The 23887-nt window shown below is 39.7% G+C and overlaps 1 protein-coding gene across 1 annotated transcript; it reads right to left on the bottom strand.

Annotated features, from left to right (window-relative positions):
• Positions 1 to 4546: 4546 nt before the first annotated feature.
• LOC102961992 (olfactory receptor 51V1) lies at positions 4547 to 7520 on the bottom strand. The gene is made up of 2 exons (XM_007092245.1): positions 7455 to 7520; positions 4547 to 5509 (listed from the first exon to the last, which is right to left on the bottom strand). The coding sequence occupies exons 1-2, from the start codon at positions 7518 to 7520 to the stop codon at positions 4547 to 4549; spliced, it is 1029 nt and encodes a 342-aa protein (XP_007092307.1).
• Positions 7521 to 23887: the final 16367 nt, after the last annotated feature.

A 23887-nucleotide genomic window follows, 5' to 3' on the forward strand; every position in this document is an offset into this window, starting at 1 on the left:
AGTGAGGGGGTTCTTTCAGAGTAAGGTGGTTACTAGTTTTTCGTCAGTTTTAACTGACAACCATTTCTGTCATGGTTTTTCCTCCCACAAAATTAACACTTGCTCAAGAGTACTTTCAAGCCTATGTCCATGCACTTTCAACTACTCCTATTAATTCCCCATTTGAGGAATGTCTGACTCAAAAGGCCTCAGATCTGTTCTCACTACTTTCCATTACAGGGTGGACTCTCTTTTTTGGCATTTGTGTCGGGGTTTGTGGTATTTCCAGTGTTTTCGCTAACAGTAGGCTACTGTCCCCCAACCCTCTCTCCCTAGACAGTCTTTTGGGTGTGGCTTGGGGGCTGGCTCAGAAAGTAGGAGATTGGTTTTTTTCCCTATCTGTGAAAATATGGGTTGGCTCTTCTGCTCTTTATCAATTGAGGGAGGGCAAGGAACGTGTAAACATACTGAGATACAAGTGTCTACTGTTATGGTCAGGATCCCAGTAGCTTTCCTCAACATTTCACAGGGATTTTATGCTATCTTCTAGATCCTGTGTTACTGTGGAAATCGGCAAGGCCATTCTGTTTTCCAATCCTACAGGTATCAGCTGTTTGTTTACTAACTTATTCGTTTCCCTTTTGAAGCTACTAGTGTGTCCTTTTTACTACTCCCATTTTATATAAAAACTTAATGATTGCATGTCTGATTTTTAAACAATTGAGCCAATGTTGATGCATTACTATTAATCAAAGCCCACAGTTTACATCAAGATTCACTTTCTCTGTTACAGTTCTATGGTTCTGATAAGTACAGATCTATCCAAGAGTAGAACTTTCCTATGGAACAATTCCTGAGGTGAAATGGCATAAAACAAAGAAGCAATTACTATTAATTCATATTAAAAAATTGTTTTAGCATTTCCAGTCCCCCAAAATAACCTCTGTTAAGGTTTTCTGGCGCCTTTAGATATGTCTTGCTAACAGATGCACAAAATTAATCCGGATAAAGCACAGATGCTCAGAGACACGTTTCAAAACTCTGGGGGGTTGATGCTGTGATATTGAGTGTGGGTCCCAGGAAGGCTGGCCTCCTCTCGCTCCCTCTGTTATGGCTCAATGCAAAACACACACTGAATGCTTGTTTTGCTTTTCGCTTATTTTGTAAAAGTGAAAATACTCTTCAGAGTTCTTTCAAGTAGTGACAACAGGTACTGATGTAGGTCTTTCCGAAGAGCTAAGGAGCATAACGTGAACTTTCAAAAAGTGGGGGACACCTGTACATAATGTCATGTACCCACCATCACAGTATCATACAGATCACTTTCACTACTCTACAATTCCCTGTGCTCCACCCATTCAACTCTCCCTCTCTCTTCCTACACTCCTGGCTACACTCATCTTTATGCTATTTCTAATTTCTATAGTTTTGCCTTTTACAGAATGTCATACAGTTGGAATCATATACAGATGTAACCTTCTCTGGATGGCTTCTTTCACTCAAAACTGTGCATTAAAGGCTCTTCCATGTCTTTTCATAGCTTGATAGCTCTCTTATTTTTAATTTTTTTTTAATGTTTATTTGCTTTTGAGACAGAGAGAGACAGAGTGTGATTAGGGGAGGGGCAGAGAGAAAGAGAGAGACAGAATCCGAAGCAGGCTCCAGGCTCCACGCTGTCAGCACAGAGCCCGATGCGGGGCTCAAGCTCACAAGCTGTGAGATCATGACCTGAGTCAAAGTCAGACTCCTAGCCGACTGAGCCACCCAGGCCCCCCGAGATGGTATTTTTAATACCTGTGGTAGGTCTGTCAATTCTCAATGTGAGGACCCTAGCTGATGGCTCTAAAATTGCCATCCTCCCTAGGAAGGGGTTTAGTTATTTTATGTTAGTGCTCCAAGATAGAGAGGCCTATGTAAAGCATACAATCTAAAGCACAAACTTTCCTAACTTGTTCCTTTCTGTGTAAAACCCAGTAATCAGGAAGTGTATTTTCATCAGCTTCCGTCCTTCATTTTCCTTCCTTTGACCCCCTTCCACTGGGTCATGGATTTTAAGACAATCTGAAGTTCTTCACAAGTCTCATCATTATAGTCCAAATACCCAGTTCTAGAACCAGCTGTGATTTCTGAGTATGTACCAGATATTTTCAAGCCCATTGTCCACAGCCATTGGTTCCAACTATTTTGGCTCATATTCCTACAAGTTGCCATAATCTGAGGTACAGATACTCAGAGCCTTGATGAATAGAGTCTTCAAATGGACCTTCCCACTCCTCATATTAAACATGACTCTCCAACCAACGACTCAGGTGTGTTAGGCATATGTCTCTGTTCCGTTAACTCCATATAAGTTCACATCAGTCCTCCCAGCATGCCTGGCAGGGCAGAACATGTCCTGCACCTGCAGAGGCCCGTGCTTCCCCCAAACGGAGTCAGTGCTGAGCAAAGGTGATTATGTAGCATCAAGACATTGAAGGGAAGCTTGTCTAGCCGCTGAGCGATGTGTGCCCAAAGATGATCCGTGAGACACAACATGACCTCTGCCGACTCAGTAGCTAACTCTCGTTTCATTCTAAAACTGGGTCATACGGATCTTGTGAAATTGGCACATGCCAAGGTGCTTTGCTCTGTCCAGGAACTATTTATTTCCCCACTTTTAAGTGGTTGGAAACTAAAGTGTGTCTTTTTGCTTTCTACACTGACTACTTAACTGAATGGAACAATAACAAGGAGAGAAATATATAAACACAAGTCTGAAATAAAAATTTTAAGTACAGGGGCACCTGGGTGGCTTAGTTCGTTAAGCATCTGACTTCGGCTCAGGTCATGATTTTGCAGTTCGTGGGTTCAAACCCCGTCTCTGGCTCTGTGCTGACAGCTCAGAGCCTGGAGCCTGCTTCAGAGTCTGTGTCTCCCTCTCTCTTTCTGCCCCTCCCCTGCTCACGCTCTGTCTCTCTCTGTCTCAAAAATAAATAGAAATAACATTAAAAAATTAAAAATAAAATTTAAGTACATAGATTTAGGTTCATATCTAAAAATATTAAGAAATACTTGCTTCCTTGGTGTAAGATTACTCTGATGCATTAATCTGCTGAGTATTAGCTAACACTTTCCTCCTTAGGTACCTAAGAGATTTTAATAATATTAAACCAATTATTTTCTCTTTATCTCTGCAGAGATACCTTTTTCCTTTCTTTCTTCCCTTCTTTTGAAAATTGAACTATATTACTTAGAAGGGAACCTATTTATGTTTTTTATATATATTTTTTTAAATAAGAATCAATCAGGGGCACCTGGGTGGCTTAGTCGGTTAAGCATCCAACTTCAGCTCAGGTCATGATCTCACAGTCTGTGAGTTCGAGCCCCGCGTCGGGCTCTGTGCTGACAGCTCAGAGCCCGGAGCCTGTTTCAGATTCTGTGTCTCCCTCTTTCTCCCTCCTCCCCCACTCATGCTCTGTCTCTCTCTTCTCAAACATAAATATATGTTAAAAAAATTAAAAAAAAATAAATCAGAATCAATCATAAGCCTAAAGTTTCATCTGCTCAGATTATTCCCCTATTTAGATTTAAAAGTGAAGGATTTGGAGCCAAATCCACTCCCACATATGGAGTTTACATATAAAATATAACAAGTGAGGATTCCAATTTAAGGTAGATGTGACGGATGCCTGACTGGATCAGTTGGTAGAACATTCCAACTCTTGATTTGGGGTTGTAAGTTCAAGCCCATGTTAAGTATAGAAATTACTTTAAAACATTTTTAAATCTTTAAAAAATAAATAAAGTAGATGTGGGGAAAATTGAATCCATAGTCATATTCCATTTTATGTGCTCTTTATACTTGCAGTGTCCAATAAAGCAGCCACTGCATTGTCCAAAACAACCTTCTTTTAACATTTAAATATAAATTAACTACAATTAACCAGATCAAAAATGTACTTGCCCAGTTATATTATTTACATTTCAAGGGCTCAATAGCCACATGAAGCTATTGTTATATGTTCGTCTATATTATTCTATATTAGAAAACTTCTCCATCCTTTTAGAAAAATTCTACTGCACAATTCTGGTCCATCTAGTTATCACAACATCCTTGTGAGTTGGGCACTTTCCCCATTTTGAAGATTAATTGAGTCTCAGAATTAAAGAAGCTTCAAGGTTTCCACCTTTGAAACCAGAAGACCTAGGATTTGAATCCAGCTCTGTTTCAATGCAAAGAAAATACTTGAATATCCATTTGGGGCACAATAACTAGTTTTATCCTTTCCTGAATATGATCATACTTATGGCATGAACATACTGTCTTGTTTTACACAAATTGACAGTTGGTAGAAAATTTATGGAATGTTTCAGATGGAGTCTCCCACCTCTAGCCCTAAGAACAGTTGACTTCCAAAACATAGCCTAAAATGGGACTTGTTTCTGCATTTATGTTTAAAATGTATTTTAAAATCAAGAATCATAGACCCTGGGCTAAATCTCTAATTCTAATAAAATGCATTTTTTGGTATTGAATTTTGTGTGTTAGTTATTGTTGCTGTTTTGTTTTTTTAAAGACCTGAGCACCTCAATATATTTTCAGAGAAAAGAGTCTGAGCATTCTGCTACGAATCTGCTGGGTCTTGACACTGTAGATGATGGGGTTCATCAAAGGTGGAAAAAGGATGTAGATGTTGCCCATAAGTACATGGACCACAGGGGAGAGATGCTTGCCAAAACGGTGCATCATTGTGAGGCTAATGATAGGGATGTAGAACACGAGAACAGCACAAATGTGGGAGACACAAGTCTGAAATGATTTATGCCGCTCTTCCTGAGAGGCAATTACCAGCACTGACCTAAGAATCAGGAAATATGAGTAAAGGATCAGAATAGCATCCAACAATAGTGTGAAAATGACCAGCATCAGGGCATAGTAGCTATTGAATCTTATGTCTGAGCAAGCGAGGCGGAGAAGATCCTGGTGTAGGCAGAATGAGTGAGAGAGGATGTGGGAATGGCAGTAATGGAAAAATTTCAGGTTGATGATGGGGGGTGTAATAAAGAAGAAACTCCTACCTACTATGGTGAGCCCAATTTTGAAAATCCTGGAATTAGTCAGAATGGAGGAATAACGCAGTGGATTACAAATAGCAACATACCTATCAAAGGCCATCGTAAGGAGAACAGAGGACTCCATGAAGGAAAGACCATGGATAAAATAGGACTGGGCAATGCAGGAATTCAGGCTGATTTCTCGAATGAACCCCCACAGGATCCCCAGCACTGTGTGGAATGTGGACAGCCCCATGCACAGGTCAGTGAGGGCCAGCATGGCCAGGAAGTAGAACATGGGCTGGTGCAGGCTGGGCTCTGTCCGGATCACATGTAGCACCATGCAATTGCCCGAAAGCACCATGGCATAGATGGTCAAAAAGGGAATGGAGATCCAGGGATACTGCTGCTCCAGGCCAGAAAATCCAGTGAGAAGAAAGGAGGAAGAATTCATGATAGGGCTTACCAAACCGGTAATTCTGGAACTGAGATACTTCTTCCGAGCAGAAAGAAAGTAGTTTTCAAAAGAAATCCTCCAATTTCAGATGAGTAAGGTGAAATTTCTAAGTAAATGAAAATACACTTAAGGTTAATTAAGTTTACAAAGTATTAGATGAGTAAGTCTCTTCTTTAGCCATGTATTATCTGCTACCTGGAAGAGAATAGTGTTCTCCTGATGTCATTTAAGAGCCATTATTCATCCACTGGCAAGATGCATAGATGTCCTTAGAAGCCACAAGTGAAAGCCAATAGACTAGAGGAAGCTAATTTTCAGAAAAGATATGTTACCTGGAATATTTTCCCAGAGGTTCTGGTAAAAGGTATACCTGTAAAATTGAGAGCTGAGGTTTTAAAGTAATTATTAGTTTCTTCCCTCTAATTCATTAAGCATTGAAAATAAAGAGTAAGAATTGGCAGGGCAACTGGGTCGTTCAGTCAGTTGAGTGTCCAACTTCAGCTCAGGTCATGATCTTGCCGTTGGCGAGTTCGAGCCCTGTGTTGGCGAGTTCAAGCCCTGTGTTGGGCTCTGTGCTGACAGCTCAGAGCCTGGAGCCTGCTTCAGAGTCTGTGTCTCCCTCTCTCTCTGCCCCTCCCCCACTCATGCTCTGTCTCTCTTTGTCTCAAAAATAAATATAAACGTTAAAAAAAAAATTTAAAGAGTAAGATTTAGCTTTTAAGTATCCAAAATCTGTTTAAATAGTCACTGTGTACCCATAGTTTTCCATTTTCTGCTGCTCTCCAAGTATATTTTTCCTCCAAATAGTACTTAGGGAAAGAGGCTCCTGTTTTATTCCACTTCAGATAACATAGCCAAGAAGTACTTTTTGTTCTGCTGTGGTGATAAGTAGAGAGTAATATTTATGCAAGAGGCCTTTGGTGAGTGATTTCCCAGAAGAATTCTCACCCCCTGAGATGTTCAACTTATCTGTGCCCTTGTGATATGGAGACTTAGGTTGAAGAGAGTCTCAGACACCAGCCCACTTAGTCATTTATTGAATCAGTAGGTTAAGTATTCATTTAATATACATTTATTGAACGTATGAGCAGGGTTTTTTTTTTCTCTTCCCGAGAACCTACCATTCTAAAGATTGGAAAGAGGGCCAATGTGAGACAGTTAAGTCCAGAATTTTAAAAAGCCTCATTGCAACAGAATTGACTTGCTTCTTCCTCACATTGAGTTCTGCCCCCTGGGAGTCATGATAAAAGGTTTAAGCCTCTTATAATGTAGGCAGATGTTTAAAAGTCCATACTGGCTTTTGTGTTTGATTTAATTGTTCCAACATGTTAAATTAGCCTCAGATTCTGACTTCATCTTGTGACCTATTTCCCATCTTTGTCATACTAGCCCACCAGGCAGCTCCTCAGGCTAACCTTCTTCTGAATGCACCCTGTTTCCCTGTGAGACCTTTTCTAGAATCCTGTCTATTGTTGTTGCTTGCCCTGAACCCCTCTCCGCATTAGATAACTTAGCCTGCTATTTTTAATTGTCTCCTTCGTTGAATGATTGGAGTGTTTGCTCTTGGAAGACAAATCTGTTAGCCTCAGCCTCAAGCACTTACCTTCTTTTATTTCTCAAACACCATTTTTCTTCTTTCATGAGATTTCCGTCCAAATATTCTTTCTGCCTAAGATGCTCTTTTCACAGAGATGGCCTTTCCCATCTTCTCCCCAACCTCTCCTCCACTTTTAAAACCAGCCTGTCCCTTTCATCTTCAATTCAACTATTACTTCTCAGGAAGCCCCTTAACTAAGACAGATTTCCCCCGCATATCTATTATTTGGGTAACCATATTTATCTTTATATAACTTATTGAATTTACAATTTGATATTCATTAGCCTACATAAGAGACTAAGGTCTCTACTAAGTTCCCTGAGAGGGGGCATAGTGTTAATTTTTATTCACCATTGTAGCCTGAAATTTACACCTCAAAGTCCTCACCTCTCTTGTGAGCTCATACTCATGGATACAGCTGCCTACTTTGATATCTTCATCTGGATATTTCATCTCAAAACTCAAGTTATAACAAAAAATATTTGGTTTTCCTCATAAAATGCCTTCACCAATCTCAATATTGCTTAAGAAAACTCTCAAGAATCTTTCTCAATTCTTCCCTTTCCTTCCTTTTCCTGGATATCAAATCCTTCATCTATTTCTATAGTTTCCACCCTAAAAAATACCCAGAATGTGTCCACTTCTTACCTATACATTACACACTGTCACTGTAGTGGTAACATCATCAACTGTTCCTTGGCTATTGTAATTGGCTAATTTACCAGCTAGATTTATTGTTTTTGCACTTGCCCCTTAAAGTTGTATTTTCCCCAAAGAAACCAGATTGCTCTTCTGCAAACATCTACTGGATCACATGAGCTTATGTTAAACAAAACAAAACAAAGCAAAACAAAACAAATGCCACTGATGGATTTTCATTGCTCTTAAAATAAAAAATAATTTATTTCTCATAGTCAGAAAACTTTAAATGATCTGACCCTCACACACCTCTCCATCTACATCATAGACCACTGTTATTTTAGCTCCCTAATATCCAGGAATCTTTAATTCCTCAAAACAAATTAAGAGTATTCCTGCCTCAGAGTCTTTGTTCTTAATCTTCTCTCTGCTTAGAATGATCTGTTTCAAGTATTTGCACAAAACCTCTTTTCTTCATTCAAGATTCTCCTGCTCCAGATGACATAGCCAACAATTACTTTTTCTTCTTTGGTAAAGTTCATTGTGGCTTCCTCAGAGGGATTTTTGTAACCCACCAACATTTCTTCTTTCTCTCAAATAAGTTACTCTTGGCACAATACCCTGCTTTATGTTTATACCACTTATCGTATGCTGATTTTCCATTAGATCTATTGGAAGTTCTGGAAGACCAGGAGCCACGTCTGGTTTATGCTCACTGAAATGCAAAATGAGGTTTAGCACCAAGTGGGCATTTAGCAAATAATTATTGAATTATTTGAATTAATGTATGAGTTAAGAGCTGCACAATTACAAAGGTATAAAAACAAGTTAGGGTTGCCTGGGTGGATCAGTCAGCTAAGCATCTAATTCTTGATTTCAACTCAGGTCATGATCTCACAGTTTATGGGTTCAAGCTACATAGCCTGCTTGGGATTCTCTCTCTCTCCCTCTCTCTCTATCCCTCCCTTGCTTGCATGCCTTCTCTCAAATAAATAAACAACAACATCAAAAAAAAAAAAAAAGAAAAACAAGACAAATTCAAATACATTGTAAAAAATATTGTGAAATCTAAACACTCATATCTTGAATTACACATCTGGCCCTTGCTGGCCATGTGCTACAAAACATGTGTCATCCTATGTAAGTTTTATATGATATGTAAAACAGATACAGCCCTAGGCATTCCTGCTGACCCTGAACACAATACTCAGAACCCAAATATGATTGTTATCGTTCACAACCTGACCCAGACATGGAAGCTCAGCCATGGGATTGGTGACAAAAATTGAAACATTCTGTGAGTATAGGCATACATTAAAAGCCATACTCTCATTCAGGCTTCTTCAGACTAGTCACGAAGGTTAATGGTGCTGCCTCAATGTTGGAGAATTTTTTTAAATTCTATTTTGAGATAGGGTGGAAATTAGGAGAAGATAGGGCTGATGAGATGAATAAATGAAGATTTCAAGAAGAAAGTGGTTAGATATGTCAGATGCACTGTATGCTCCATCTGTATCAACAAGGGAAAAAAGAATATCATTTCCCCAAACATCATGCTATGCTATGGTCCCTCAAAGTCAGTGTGTGTAATATTTCTTTCTGAATTTCTGGCAACCAGAACAATGCCAGGCACAAAATAAATAATTAGTGAGGACAAGCAGCAGTGAAGTTGAGTCGAAGGCAGTGGTAGGAGATTATGGGGCTGGCTCTGTACGCTTTGTCTGGAATGTTGATTTGGAAGCCCTATCTGTGATCAAATTAAACAGACCGTTCTTTCAGAAGAGTCTTTTCTTACATCCTCCAATTCAAACTTACCTACATGTTCAGTCACCTCTGCATTTCTTTTGTTATTTTTTCTGTTCTTTGGAAATGATCCTCTATTTGATTACTTGCTGCCTTTTTTTCAGATTAGGAAGGGTAATGACCAACAGTCCTTATTTACCCTAAAGGAATAAAGGAAGATTATTGGATCTAAAAGTCAGAGCCTTTTCAGTATATTGAATAAAAAACATCTGTTTGCCAGGATAGTCCGGGTTTCTGCTTGTTTACTCATAAGATTATTTAATGACACTCATACACAACCTGCTTTGGACAGTAAATTAAATGGTCTCATTCTTTGAGTAATCCCTCTAATGGTCCCATTTGGACACCAGCAGGGGATAGAAACAGCCCATTGAATTTTACCCTCTTCAGGGATGCATAAAGCAAGTTTGCTTTAGAACTGGGTAAGTGTAAGTGAGGCCAAGCCCTTCGGAGTCTTGGCATGGCTGAAGAAATAAGCACCTTCTATAACACTGATCCAAAAAACTGGGCGTTCAGGAGTTCTCAGTATGTTAGCGTTGGAGGTGACTTATTTACCACAAACCCACAATAGGCTTAAAATCCCAGTTTACAGGGATGGTTACTATTATTCATTTTGTGAATATTCTCTTTATTATGTATTATTTATTTATCTATTCTTATTATATATTTCTTACTAATTGTATTATATAAGATGTCTATAAATAATAATCTCATTATAGTTAAAATATTGAAAAATGATTATCCATAATTTAGAACCATGATAAAAATTTAACTGTGGTCATTCTGGTGTTTGAGAAGTTTCTGTCAGGATTCTTATAGTTTGATTGTACTATGATTCAAATGATCTGTATCAAGGAATTTTTCTGTTTTAATGCTTCTTCTATATTTAAGACAATGTAAGAAAACTGAAATAAAAACCAGACATAATAAGATGTCAAACACTGAATGAAAGACAAAAAACAAGCGGAAGTGGTTGTAAGTGGCAACTAAATCTATCTTTAATCATACTAAAATAAGCAATTATTTTTTTTTGCGGGGGAAGAGTGTGTGCACAAGTGGGAGAGAGGGGCTGAGGGAGAGAGACAGAGAGAGACACACACAGAGAGAGAGAGAGAGAGAGAGAGAGAGAGAGAGAGAGAGAGAGAGATTCTTAAGTAGGCTCCATTCTCAGCACCAAGCCTAATGAGGGACTCAATCTCAAAACACTGGGATTATGACCTGAGTTGAAATCAAGAGTCAGATACTCAACCCACTGAGCAACCGAGCCCCAGCAGTTAAATTTTTTAGTATAAGCACTGCAAGTGTTACAAATGTTTTTTTTTAATTTTTTTTTAATTTACATCCAAGTTAGTTAGCATATAGCGCAACAATGATTTCAGGAGTAGATTCCTCAATGCCCCTTACCCATTTGGCCCATCCCCCGCTGCCACAAACCCTCCAGTAACCCTCTGTTTGTTCTCCATATTTAAGAGTCTCTTATGTTTTGTCCACCTCCCTGTTTTTATATTATTTTTGTTTCCCTTCCCTTATGTTCATCTAGTTTGTCTCTTAAAGTTCTCATATGAGTGAAGTCATATGATGTTTGTCTTTCGCTGACTAATTTCACTTAGCATAATACCCTCCAGTTCTATCCATGTAGTTGCCAATGGCAAGATTTCATTCTTTTGGATTGCCGAGTAATACTCCATTATATATATATTATTCTTATGCCAGTACTGTTCTTATGCCAGTACCATACTGTCTTGATGATTACAGTTTTGTAGTATAGCTTGAAGTCTGGGATTGTGATGCCTCCTGCTATGGTTTTCTTTTTCAAGATCACTTTGGCTATTCAGGGTCTTTGCTGTTTCCATACAAACTTTAGGATTATTTGTTCTAGCTCTGTGAATATATATATATATATATATATATATATATATATATATATATAGGGGCTCTTTCCATACTTTGGCTATTGTTGATAGTGCTACTATAAACATGGGGGTGCATGTGTCCCTTCGAAACAGCCCACCTATATTCCTTGGATAAATACCTAGTAGTGCAATTTCTGGGTCATAAGGTAGTCCTATTTTTAATTTTTTGAGGAACCTCGATACTGTTTTCCAGAGTGGCTACACCAGCTTGCATTGCCACCAACAATGCAAAAGAGATCCTCTTTCTCCAATCCTCACCAAAGTCTGTTGTTGCCTGAGTTGTTAATGTTAACGATTCTGACAGACGTAAGGAGGTATCTCATAGTGGTTTTGATTTGTATTTCCCTGATGATGAGTGATGTTGAGCATTTTTTCATGCGTCAGTTGGCCATCTGGATGTCTTCTTTGGAGAAGTGTCTATTCATGTCTTTTGCCCATTTCTTCGCTGGATTCTTTGTTTTGTGGGTGTTGAGTTTGATAAGTTCTTTATAGATTTTGGATACTAACCATTTATCTGATATGTCATTTGCAAATATCTTCTCCCATTCTGTCAGTTGCCTTTTAGTTTTGCTGATCGTTTCCATTGCTGTGCAGAAGCTTTTTATTTTGATGAGGTCCCAGTAGTTCATTTTGGCATTTGTTTCCCTTGCCTCCAGAGACGTGTTGAGTACGAAGTTGCTGCAGCCAAGATCAAAGATGTTTTTGACTGGTTTCTCCTGGAGGATTTTGATGGCTTCCTGTATTACATGTAGGTCTTTCATCCTTTTGAGTTTATTTTTGTGAATGGTGTAAGAAAGTAGTCCAGGTTCAGTCTTCCTCATGTTGCTATCCAGTTTTCCCAGCACCACTTGCTGGAGAGACTGTCTTTATTCTACTGGATATTCTTTCCTGCTTTGTCAAAGATTAGTTTGCCATATGTTTGTGGATCCATTACTGGGTTCTGTATTCTGCTCCACTGATCTGAGTGTCTGTTCTTATGCCAGTACCATACTGTCTTGATGATTACAGTTTTGTAGTATAGCTTGAAGTCTGGGATTGTGATGCCTCCTGCTATGGTTTTCTTTTTCAAGATCACTTTGGCTATTCAGGGTCTTTGCTGTTTCCATACAAACTTTAGGATTATTTGTTCTAGCTCTGTGAAGAATGCTGGTGGTACTTTGATAGGGATTGCATTGAATATGTAGATTGCTTTGGGTACTATCAACATTTTAACAATATTTGTTCTTCCTATCCAGGAGCATGGAATCTTTTTCCATTTTTTGGTGTCTTCTTCAATTTCTTTCATAAGCTTTCTATAGTTTTCAGTGTATAGATTTTTCACCTCTCTGGTTAGATTTATTCCTAGGTATTTTATGGTTTTTGGTGCAATTTTGAATGGGATTGATTCCTTGATTTCTCCTTTTGTTGCTTCATTTTTGGTGAATAGGAATGCAACCGATTTCTGTGCCTTGATTTTATATCCTGCAATTTTGCTGAATTCATGAATCAGTTCTAGCAGTTTTTTGGTGGAATCCTGTGGGTTTTCCATATAGAATATCATGTCTACGAAGAGTGAAAGTTTGACCTCCTCCTGGCCGATTTGGATGTCTTTTATTTCTTTGTGCTGTCCAGTTGCAGAGGCTAAGACTTCAATACTATGTTGAATAACAGTGGCAAGAGTGGACATCCCTGTCTTGTTCCTGACCTTAGAGGGAAAGCTCTCAGTTTTTCCCCATTGAGGATGATATTAGCTTTGGGTCGTTCATATATGGCTTCTATGATCTCGAGGTATGATCCTTCTATCCCTACTTTCTTTTTTTTTCCCTTTTTTAAAAATGAATTTTATTGTCAAATTGGTTTCCATACAACACCCAGGGCTCATCCCAACAGGTGCGCTCCTCAATGCCCATCACCCACTTTCCCCTCCCTCCCAACCCCCATCATCCCTCAGTTTATTCTCAGTTTTTAAGAGTATCTTATGATTTGGCTCACTCCCTCTCTTTTTTTTTCCTTCCCCCCCCCCCCCCGTGGTCTTCTGCTAAGTTTCTTAGGATCCACATAAGAGTGAAAACATATGGTATCTGTCTTTCTCTGTATGACTTATTTCACTTAGCATAACACTCTCCCGTTCCATCCATGTTACTACAAAAGGCCATATTTCATTCTTCTCATTGCCATGTAGTATTCCATTGTGTATATAAACCACAATTTCTTTATCCATTCATCAGTTGGTGGACATTTAGTCTCCTTCCATAATTTGGCTATTGTTGAAAGTGCTGCTATAAACATTGGGGTACAAGGGCCCCTATCCCTCAGGACTCCTGTATCCCTTGGGTAAATTTCTAGTAGTGCTATTACTGGGTCCTAGGGCAGATCTATGTTTAATTTTTTGAGGAACCTCCACACTGTTTTCCAGAGTGGCTGCACCAGTTTGCATTCCTATCAACAGGGTAAGAGGGTTCCCATTTCTTCACATCCACTCCACACCTATAGTCTCCTGTTTTATTCATTTTAGCCACTCTGACTGGTGTGAGGTTTTATCTCAGTGTGGTTTTGATTTGTATTTCCCTGATGAGGAGTGACATTGAGCATCTTTTCATGTGCCTTTGGCCATGTGGATGTCTTCTTTAGAGAAGTGCCTATTCATGTTTTCTGCCCATTTCTTCATTGGATTATTTGTTTTTTGGGTGTGTAGTTTTGTGAGTTCTTCATAGATTTTGGATACTAGCCCTTTGCCTGATATGTCATTTGCAAATATCTTTTCCCATTCTGTTGGCTGCCTTTTAGTTCTGTTGTTTCCTTTGCAGTGCAGAAGCTGTTTATCTTCATGAGGTCCCAAGAGCTCATTTTTGCTTTTAATTCCCTTGCTTTTGGAGATGTGTCAAGTAAGAAATTGCTGCAGCTGAGGTCAGAGAGGTTTGTTTTCCTGCTTTCTCCTCTAGGGTTTTGATGGTTTCCTGTCTTACATTCAGGTCCTTTATCCATTTTGAGTTTATTTTTGTGAGTGGTGTTAGAAAGTGGTCTAGTTTCATTCTTCTGCATGTTGCCGTCCAGTTCTCCCAGCACCATTTGTTAAAGAGACTGTCTTTTTCTGTTGGATATTCTTTCCTGCTTTGTCAAAGATTAGTTGGTCATACTTTTGAGGGTCCAATTCTGGAGTCTCTATTCTATTCCATTGGTCTATGTGCCTGTTTTTGTGCCAATACCATGCTGTCTTGATGATTACAGCTTTGTAGTAAAGGCTAAAGTATGGGATTGTGATGTCTCCTGCTTTGGTCTTCTTCAATATTACTTTGGCTATTCAGGGTCTTTTGTGGTTCCATACAAATCTTAGGATTGTTTGTTCTAGCTTTGAGAAGAATGTTGGTGCAATTTTGATTGGGATTGCATTGAATGTGTAGATAGCTTTGGGTAGTATTGACATTTTAACAATATTTATTCTTCCAAAGCATAAGCACGGAATGTTCTTCCATTTCTTTGTATGTTCTTCAATTTCCTTCATAAGCTTTCTATAATTTTCAGCATACAGATCTTTTACATCTTTGGTTAGGTTTATTCCTAGGTATTTTATGCTTCTTGGTGCAATTGTGAATGGGATCAGTTTCTTTATTTGTCTTACTGTTGCTTCATTATTAGTGTATAAGAATGCAACTGATTTCCGTACATTGATTTTGTATCCTGCAACTTTGCTGAATTCATGTATCAGTTCTAGCAGACTTTTGGTGGAGTCTATTGGGTTTTCCATGTGTATAATATCATGTCACCTGAAAAAAGTGAAAGCTTGACTTCATCTTTGCCAGTTTTGATGCTTTGATTTTGTTTTATTGTCTGATTGCTGATGCTAGCACTTCCAACACTGTGTTAAACAACAGTGGTGAGACTGGACATCCCTGTCATGTTCCTGATCTCAGGGGGAAAGCTCTCAGTTTTTCCACATTGAGAATGATATTAACTGTGGGCTTTTCATAAATGGCTTCTATGATGTTTAAGTATGTTCCTTCTATCCCGACTTTCTCAAGGGTTTTTATTAAAAAAGGATGCTGAATTTTGTCAAAGGCCTTTTCTGCATCGATTGAGAGGATCATATGGTTCTTATCTTTTCTTTTATTAATGTGATGTATCACATTGATTGATTTGCGAATGCTGAACCAGCCCTGCAGTCCAGGAATGAATCCCGCTTGATCATGGTGAATAATTCTTTTTATATGCTGTTGAATTCGATTTGCTAGTATCTTGTTGAGAATTTTTGCATCCATGTTCATCAGGGATATTGGCCTGTAGTTCTCTTTTTTAACTGGGTCTGTCTGGTTTAGGAATCTAAGTAATGCTGGCTTCATAGAATGAGACTGGAAGTTTTCCTTCCCTTTCTATTTTTTGGAGCAGCTTCAGAAGGATAGGTATTATCTCTGCTTTAAATGTCTGGTAGAATTCCCCAGGGAAGCCGTCTGGTCCAGGACTCTTATTTGTTGGGAGGTTTTTGATAACTGATTCAATTTCTTTGCTGGTTATGGGTCTGTTCAAGTTTTCTATTTCATCCTGTTTGAGTTTTGGAAGTGTGTGGGTACTTAGGAATTTGTCCATTTCTTCCAGGTTGTCCAGTTAGTTGGCATATAATTTTTCATAGCATTCCCTGATAATTGCTTTTATTTCTGAGGGATTGGTTGTAATAATTCCATTTTCATTCATGATTTTATCTATTTGGGTCATCTCCATTTTCTCTTTTAGAAGCCTGGCTAGAGATTTATCAATTTTGTTTATTTTTTTCAAAAAACCAACTCTGGTGTCACTTATCTGCTCTACAGTCTTTTTTAGATACTATATTGTTTATTTCTGCTCTGATCTTTATTATTTCTCTTCTTCTGCTGGGTTTGGGGTGTCTTTGCTGTTCTGCTTCTAGTTCCTTATGTGTGCTGTTAGATTTTGTATTTGGGATTTTTCTTGTTTGTTGAGATAGGCCTGGATTGCAATGTATTTTCCTCTCAGAAGTACCTTTGCTGCATCCCAAAGCGTTTGGATTGTTGTATTTTCATCTTCATTTGTTTCCACATATTTTTAAATTTCTTCTCTAATTGCCTGGTTGACCCATTCATTCTTTGGTAGGGTGTTCTTTAACTCCATGCTTTTGGAGGTTTTCTAGACTTCTTCCTGTTGTTGATTTCAAGTTTCATAGCACTGTGGTCTGAAAGTGTGCATGGTATGATCTCAATTTTTGTATACTTATTAAGGGCTGTTTTGTGACCCAGTATGTGATCTATCTTGGAGAATGTTCCATGTGCATTCGAGAAGAAAGTATATTCTGGTGCCCTAGGATGCAGAGTTTTGTATATACATCTGTCAAGTCCATCTGATCCAATGTATCATTCAGGGCCTTTTTTTCTTTATTCATCCTGTGTCTAGATGACCTATGCATTGTTGTTAGTGGGGTATTAAAGTCCCCTACAATTACCACATTCTTATCAATAAGGTTGCTTATGTTTGTGATTAATTGTTTTACATATTTGTGGGCTGCTGATATCAGTGCATAGATATTTATAATTGTTACCTCTTCCTGATGGATAGACCCTGTAATTATTATATAATGCCCTTCTTCATCTCTTGTTACAGGCTTTAATTTAAAGTCTATTTTGTCTGATCTAAGTATGGCTATTCCAGTTTTCCTTTGACTTCCAGTAGCATGATAGATAGTTTTCCATCCCCTCACTTTCAATCTGAAGGTGTCCTCAGGTCTAAAATGAGTCTCTTGTAGACAGCAAATAGATGGGTCTTGTTTTTTTTATCCATTCTGATACCCTATGTCTTTTGGTTGGAGGATTTAGTCCATTTACATTCAGTGTTACTACTGAAAGATGTGGGTTTAGAGTCATTGTGATGTCTGTAGGTTTCATGCTTGTAGTGATGTCTCTGGTACTTTGCAGTCCTCGAACATTTCACTCACAGAATCCCCCTTAGGATCTCTTTTCAGATGGTTTATTGGTGATGAATCCCTTCAGTTTTTGTTTGTTTGGGAAAACCTTTATCTCTCCTATTCTGAATGACAGACTTGCTTGATAAAGGATTCTCAGCTGCATATTTTTTTCTGTTCAGCACATTGAAGATTTCCTGCCATTCCTTTCTGGCGTGCCAAGTTTCAGTAGATAGGTCTGCCACTACTCTTATATGTCTACCTTTGTAAGTTAGAGCCTGTTTATCCCTAGCTGCTTTCAGAATTTTCTCTTTATCCGTGTATTTTGCCAGTTTCACTATATGTCGTGCAGAAGATCGATTCAAGTTACGTGTGAAGGGAGTTCTCTGTGCCTCTTGGATTTCAATGCTTTTTCCCTTCCACAGATCAGGGAAGTTCTCAGGTATGATTTGTTCAAGTACACCTTCAGCCCCTTTCTCTCTCTCTCCTTCCTCTGGAATTCCTATGATATGGATATTGTTCTGTGTGATTGCACCACTTAGTTCTCTAATTCTCCCCTCACACTCCTGGATTGTTTTATCTCTCTTTTTCTCAGCTTCCTCTTTTTCCATAATTTTACCTTCTAATTCACCTATTCTCTCCTCTGCTTCTTCAATCTTTGCTCTAACTGCCTCAAGTTTATTTTATACCTCATTTATAGCATTTTTTAGCTCCTCATGACTATTTCTTAGTCCCTTGATCTCTGGAGCAATAGATTCTCTGCTGTCCTCTATGCTTTTTTCAAGCCCAGTGATTAATTTTATGACTACTATTCTAAATTCTTGTTCTATTATATTGCTTAAATCGTTTTTGATCAATTCGTTAGCTGTCACTACTTCCTGGAGTTTCTTTTGAGGAGAATTCTTCCATTTTGTCATTTTGGGTAGTCCCTGCAGTGGCGTGGAACTGCAGGGCACTTCCCCTGTGCTGTCCTGAGTAACTTGTGTTGGTGGGGGGCCGCAGTCAGACCTGATGTCTGCCCCCAGCCCACTGCTGGGGCCACAGTCAGACTGGTGTGTACCTTATCTTCCCCTCTCCCAGGGGCAGGACTCACTGTGGAGTGGTGTGGCCCTGTCTGGGCTACTTGCACACTGCCAGGCATGCGGTGCTGCTTCCATGGGATCTGGCCTAGGGCGTATTAGCCGGGTTGGATCCTTAAGGTGCACAGGGGTGGGAGAGGTAGGCTTAGCTCGCTTTGCCATCAGTGATTCCCTGCAGGAAGGGACCTGCAGCACCGGAGGGAGGCAGGTCCAGAGGAGGGATGGATCCACAGAAGCACAGCATTAGGTGCTTGCACGGTGCAAGCAAGTTCAGTGATGGGAACTGGCTCCCTTTGGAATTTCGGCTGGGGGATGGGAGAGGGAGATGATGCTTGCCAGTGCCTTTGTTCCACCGCCGAGCTGAGCTCTGTCTTCCGGGGCTCAACAACCCTCCCTCCCATTGTTCTCTCGCCCTCTCCACTCTCCGAGAGCAGAGCTGTTGACTTCTAACATTCCAGATGTTAAGTCCCCCTGGCTGTCAGAACCCATGGAGTCTGGCCCCTCCGCTTTTGCAAGCCAGACTTCAGGGGCTCTGCCTTGCCAGGCGGGCTGCCCTTCCACCGCCCCAGCTCCCTCCCACCAGTCCGTGTAGCATGCACTGCGTCTCCTTCCTTGCTACCCTCTTCCATGGACCTCTTGTCTACTCTTGGCTCTGGAGAGTCTGTTCTGCTAGTCTTCTGCCAGTTTTCTGGGTTATTTATGCAGATGTGGGTGGAATCTAAGTGATCAGCAGGATGAGGTGAGCCCAGTGTCCTCCTATGCCGCCATCTTCCCAGGTCTCCTATCCTTACTTTCTTGAGGGTTTTTATCAAGAAAGGATGCTGTATTTTGTCAAATGCTTTCTCTGCATCTATTGAGAGGATCATATGGTTCTTGTCCTTTCTTTTATTGATGTGATGAATCACGTTAATTGTTTTGCAGATATTGAACCAGCCCTGCATCCCAGGTATAAATCCCACTTGGTCGTGGTGAATAATTGTTTAATGTATTGTTGCATCCAGTTGGCTAATATCTTGTTGAGGATTTTTGCATCCATGTTCATCAGGGAAAATGGTCTATAGTTCTCCTTTTTAGTGGGGTCTCTGTCTGGTTTTGGAATCAAGGTAATGCTGGCCTCAGAGAAAGTTTGGAAGTTTTCCTTCCATTTCTATTTTTTGGAACAGCTTCAAGAGAATAGGTGTTAACTCTTCCTTAAATGTTTGGTAGAATTCCCCTGGAAAGCCATCTGGCCCTGGACTCTTGTTTTTTGGGAAATTTTTGATTACTAATTTGATTTCTTTACTGGTTATGGGTCTGTTCAAATTTTCTATTTCTTCCTGTTTCAGTTTTCGTAGTGTATACATTTCTAGGGAAAAAAAATTGAATAAATGATGCTAGATCCTAAGTGTGTTTGGGTCTGCGTGTTGAAAGTGGTTTGTTCGATTAGAGAAAAAAAAGGGAAAAAAAAATCATTTGAAAATTTGAAAAAATGAATACACTAAAGTAGACTAAAATGAAATGATAGAAGTAAAATAAAATTTGAAAAAATTTACAAAAAAGTAAAAAATATAGTAGAAAAAAATTCTAGAAAAATATGTTTAATTAAAATTGAAAATAAAAATGAAGTTTTCCTCTTTCTGTATTCAAGAAAAATAAAAGAAACAGAAGAGAGAAAAAATAAATAAAAATTAAAATTAAGAAAAGAAAGAAAATTGAATAGATGGACCAGATAACAACTGAAATATGACTGAAATTGCTTCATTTTCCCCTAGAAGTCAAACTATGAAGAGCTTTATAGTCCATAAACTAAGCAGGCGGTGAGACTTGTGTTCTTGAAGAGCAAGGTTGGCCCAGTTGGCTGGGGCTTAGTGTAATGCTTCTGTTCTCCACTAGATGGTGCTGCTAGCCTACTGGGATGCATTGCTGTGGCGCTGGTAGGTGCTTAGTAGCATGCGCTGGAGCAGTGAAAATGGCGTCACCCAGCTACCCAGTCTCTAGTATTGGAACTCTATTCTCCCCAATCAGCAATTGTGTACCTGTCCTTCGTCTTCAGCTTCTGTCCACTCCCTGCTTCCACATTGTCTGTGACCAAGCCCCAGGCAGCACCTCCCTCCCTAGTTTTGTCTCAGATGCCACTACCTTCCCCGTCCCCCCACTTCTGAGGCACTGCAGCCTTGACCCATTCTTCCCCTTTGCAGAGGGTCTCACCCAGCGATGGCCAGGTGCCAGCCACACCCAGGAGCGCTTGCGGGACCGTGCTGCTGCTGATACCCAGATACTGCGGCCACGTGCCAGTGCGCCCCAGAAAAAGTCCAGGAGACAGTGTAGCAGCAGCGTTTCACGGATTATGGAAAATCACAACACACATCTGACACCAGGCTTCACCCCCAATGACCTTGTTCCAGCACCAGCAAATGTGGCCATTCTCTGGGGTCTGCTGGGCCCAGGTGGCCTCACAGCCTCTATCAAATGTCCTTCCAGCAGTGGAACCACTTCTCCCCATGTGGCCCGAGAACCTCTCACACGCTACTTTGCTCCTGGGGATCCAGCCTTCCTACCAGAACACCTCCATGTATCGAGTTTCAGACTCTGCATGCCCCCTGTTTACAGTCTTAATGGAATTTAAACCCTCTCCTTTCTCCTTTCTCCCTTCTCCCTTTTTAGCTCAGTCCCTGCAGCTGTTTCCCGTTTTCCACTTTTTCTTCAGCTGCCTTTGGGGAGGGGTGCTTTTCCTATATTCTACCCCCCCCCCCAGCAGCTGTCTCCATCCTCTCTCCTCGTGCAAAAGTGGCTCCCTGCCAGCCGCTGCTTCTCTTTCCTCAAATTCGTCTCTCCACACCATGTACCTGCTGAATTCTGTGGTTCAGGTTATACAGATTGTTGTGTTAATCCTCAGACCCGTTTTCTAGGTGGGAAGGATGGTTTAGTGTTGGTCTGGCTGTATTTCATGGACGTGAGACACACAAAAAACTTCCATGCTGTTCCACCATCTTGGCTCCTCCCAAGTGTTCCACATATTTTAAATTGTCCCCTGAAGTTTACAGAATAGGCCAAGACTATCTTATTCATCCCCCATGTTTTCAAGATAAAAAAAAACTTGCAGGGTCTTTCTAGGAAATTGAGTACCAGAATACACACTGCTAGACTCCCTCACACAGTGGAGAAGAATAGCTTGGCCAGCAATAAAAAAATGTATTGTCATATTAAATCAGTAAGGTCTTCAGAAAGACCTAGAAAACTGGAAAAATTTAATAATGAAATTTTGAATTCACATACTGGCATTAATTTCCAGTTCCACCCTCCTTTATAGGAAGAGGATATAAGAAGAAATAAATTAGTTCCTTTGTTCCTGTTTCATCCCCAACAGAGAGAGCACTACTTTGCTGAGAGTGGAACCTAGGCCCAGATAACTGGTTATTGTGTCTCCAGAGCATGGGAGAGACAGATACCATAGACAAGAATGAACTGGGGGATTCTCAGATGACTGTTCAAACTCCTTCACAATCAGTGGGAACCCAAACTCCCAAGGGCAAAAAGGGCTTCCAGGGCACCCCTAGATAACATGCCTTGCCTGCTAGCCCTACTACTGCCACAGAGATGAGGCTCTTAGCTGCAATACCTTGTGCAGAGAGTAATGCTGGCCATATCTTAGGATGGTAAGCTTGTGGAGGGGCAAAAGTTAACTCACCCAGTGAAACTCTAACCTTAGCCAGATGAGGGAAGGGTGAGAATATAGCCACAGTATCTCAGGGAAGGGAGTTACTCAAAGCAATTTACCAGGATGTTATTGCTAAGATGTGTTGTTTCTGGGGATAAAAAGATGGTGGGTAGACTTCCCTCTAGGGCTTATGTGAAGCCATGGGTGACTAACATGGCCTTTGCTTACCCTATCCAAGATTCTTCTGCCCTGATGATGCAGTGCTGGGAGACTGCTCTTGCTGTGGCCTTTGATAATGTTTTTTTGCATTATGTGAGAATAGATCACTTTTTATTTATGGGAACCAAATTTCAGTGCTTCTCAGCCATTGTTATATTGTGACATTACAGAAAATGTCAAATTTTAATTGCTTAAGTTCCTACAATTCCTAGATCCTTGAATTTCTGAACGCTTCAAAGATGATAAAGGCTCATTACCTGAGATGCTAGTGTCTCAGGTTCTATAGACTTACAAATCAGGTATGAGCCAGGCCATGTCTTTCAGAATAGAAAGAGCAACTATTTGGAAGGTGCTATTGTCCTTGAATGGGACAAAATGCCCAGGAAAAGCACTGGTACCATAGAAGTGGTTCATTCATTTAATCCTTCATAGACTTTATAATTTTTGTCTTTCTTTTTAGCTTTTTTTGGGGAGTGGGAGTTTGTTTTATTTCATTTTGTTTTTGAAAATACACTGTATACAGGCACTGAGGTCCAGGTTCTATGGTTAAAAAAAAACCACAAAGACCATAATCACAGAGTTTGTAGGTTAGTGAGTAATAGAGTTTGGCGTGATACCTACTGTACCACTTTTAATGCATCTCTATGGAAATATAAACGAAGGTCACAGTTAAAGACTTTCAGAAGGAGAAAAGGTCAGAAAAAAATATATTGTAGGAAGTAACACCCAACACTGGAAATACCTTATATATCAGTAAAAATAGTGGCAGTGACGATCCAGGAAGGGATGGTAGCATGTGTAAATGTCTAAGAATAAAAGAATATGTATGGTATATGTGCAATCTCTCCATCGTTAATCTTATCCTGATTTTTCTCATTTTATCTATCATGATTGATTCATTTTCCTCTTTTTAAAATGTATATGTATTGAGCTCTATCATTTTCTTAATATCTGACTTATTTATGCAACATAATATTTGTGAATTGGATTCATATTGCTGACATAACTATAGTTGACTCTTTTCCATTGCTGGATGTTATTCCATTTTATGTGTATACCACAAATACATTTATTGCTACTACTCTGGATGGACATTTGAGTCCTTTCTAGCTTTCGACTGCAATAAATAATCTTGCTATGAAGATTATTGTAGATATTTTGTACACACACAAGAATTTCTGGAAACTACTGGGTCATAGGGTATGTATATGTTCATCTTTAGCATATGCTGCTGAACAGTTTATCTTTCCACTGAAGAAGCTGAGTTCCAGCAAGTTTAAATTGTTCATGGCTACATCCAGGAACAATAATAACAAGTACACATATTTTTGCCCATATTTGACTAGAAATTGTATGAGAAGAACAATTGTGGGAAGTAACGTGGTCCCAAATAGGCACAAAATGAGAGAAATACAAGGGTCTCTCCTCTCAAGGTCATCTCCCAGAAATATCTGATTAAACTTTGAAGAAGGCTATAAGTCATCTTGGTAAGGTAGAAAATCTCTTCCCTGCAGACAGTAGATCATTCTTTTTCCATAGCTGGGTCTAATGTGTAAAGTGATAGCAAGGGAGAAATGCTTATTTTTAATACTTATTTATTTATCTTAGAGAGAGAGAGGCCAGAGAGAGGGAGAGAATCCCAAGTAGGC

The sequence above is a fragment of the Panthera tigris genome, chromosome D1 (assembly GCF_018350195.1).
Source record: "Panthera tigris isolate Pti1 chromosome D1, P.tigris_Pti1_mat1.1, whole genome shotgun sequence".
Classification (NCBI taxonomy): domain Eukaryota; kingdom Metazoa; phylum Chordata; class Mammalia; order Carnivora; family Felidae; genus Panthera; species Panthera tigris.

Bases quoted from the DNA above. Each gene is read 5' to 3' on its own strand.
- LOC102961992 (XM_007092245.1), bottom strand. From the start codon at position 7,520: ATGAAATATCCAGATGAAGATATCAAAGTAGGCAGCTGTATCCATGAG. The intron at 5,510-7,454 runs GTGAGGACTTTG...TCTGCTCGGAAG, and splicing joins AGTATGAGCTCACAAGAGAG to AAGTATCTCAGTTCCAGAAT.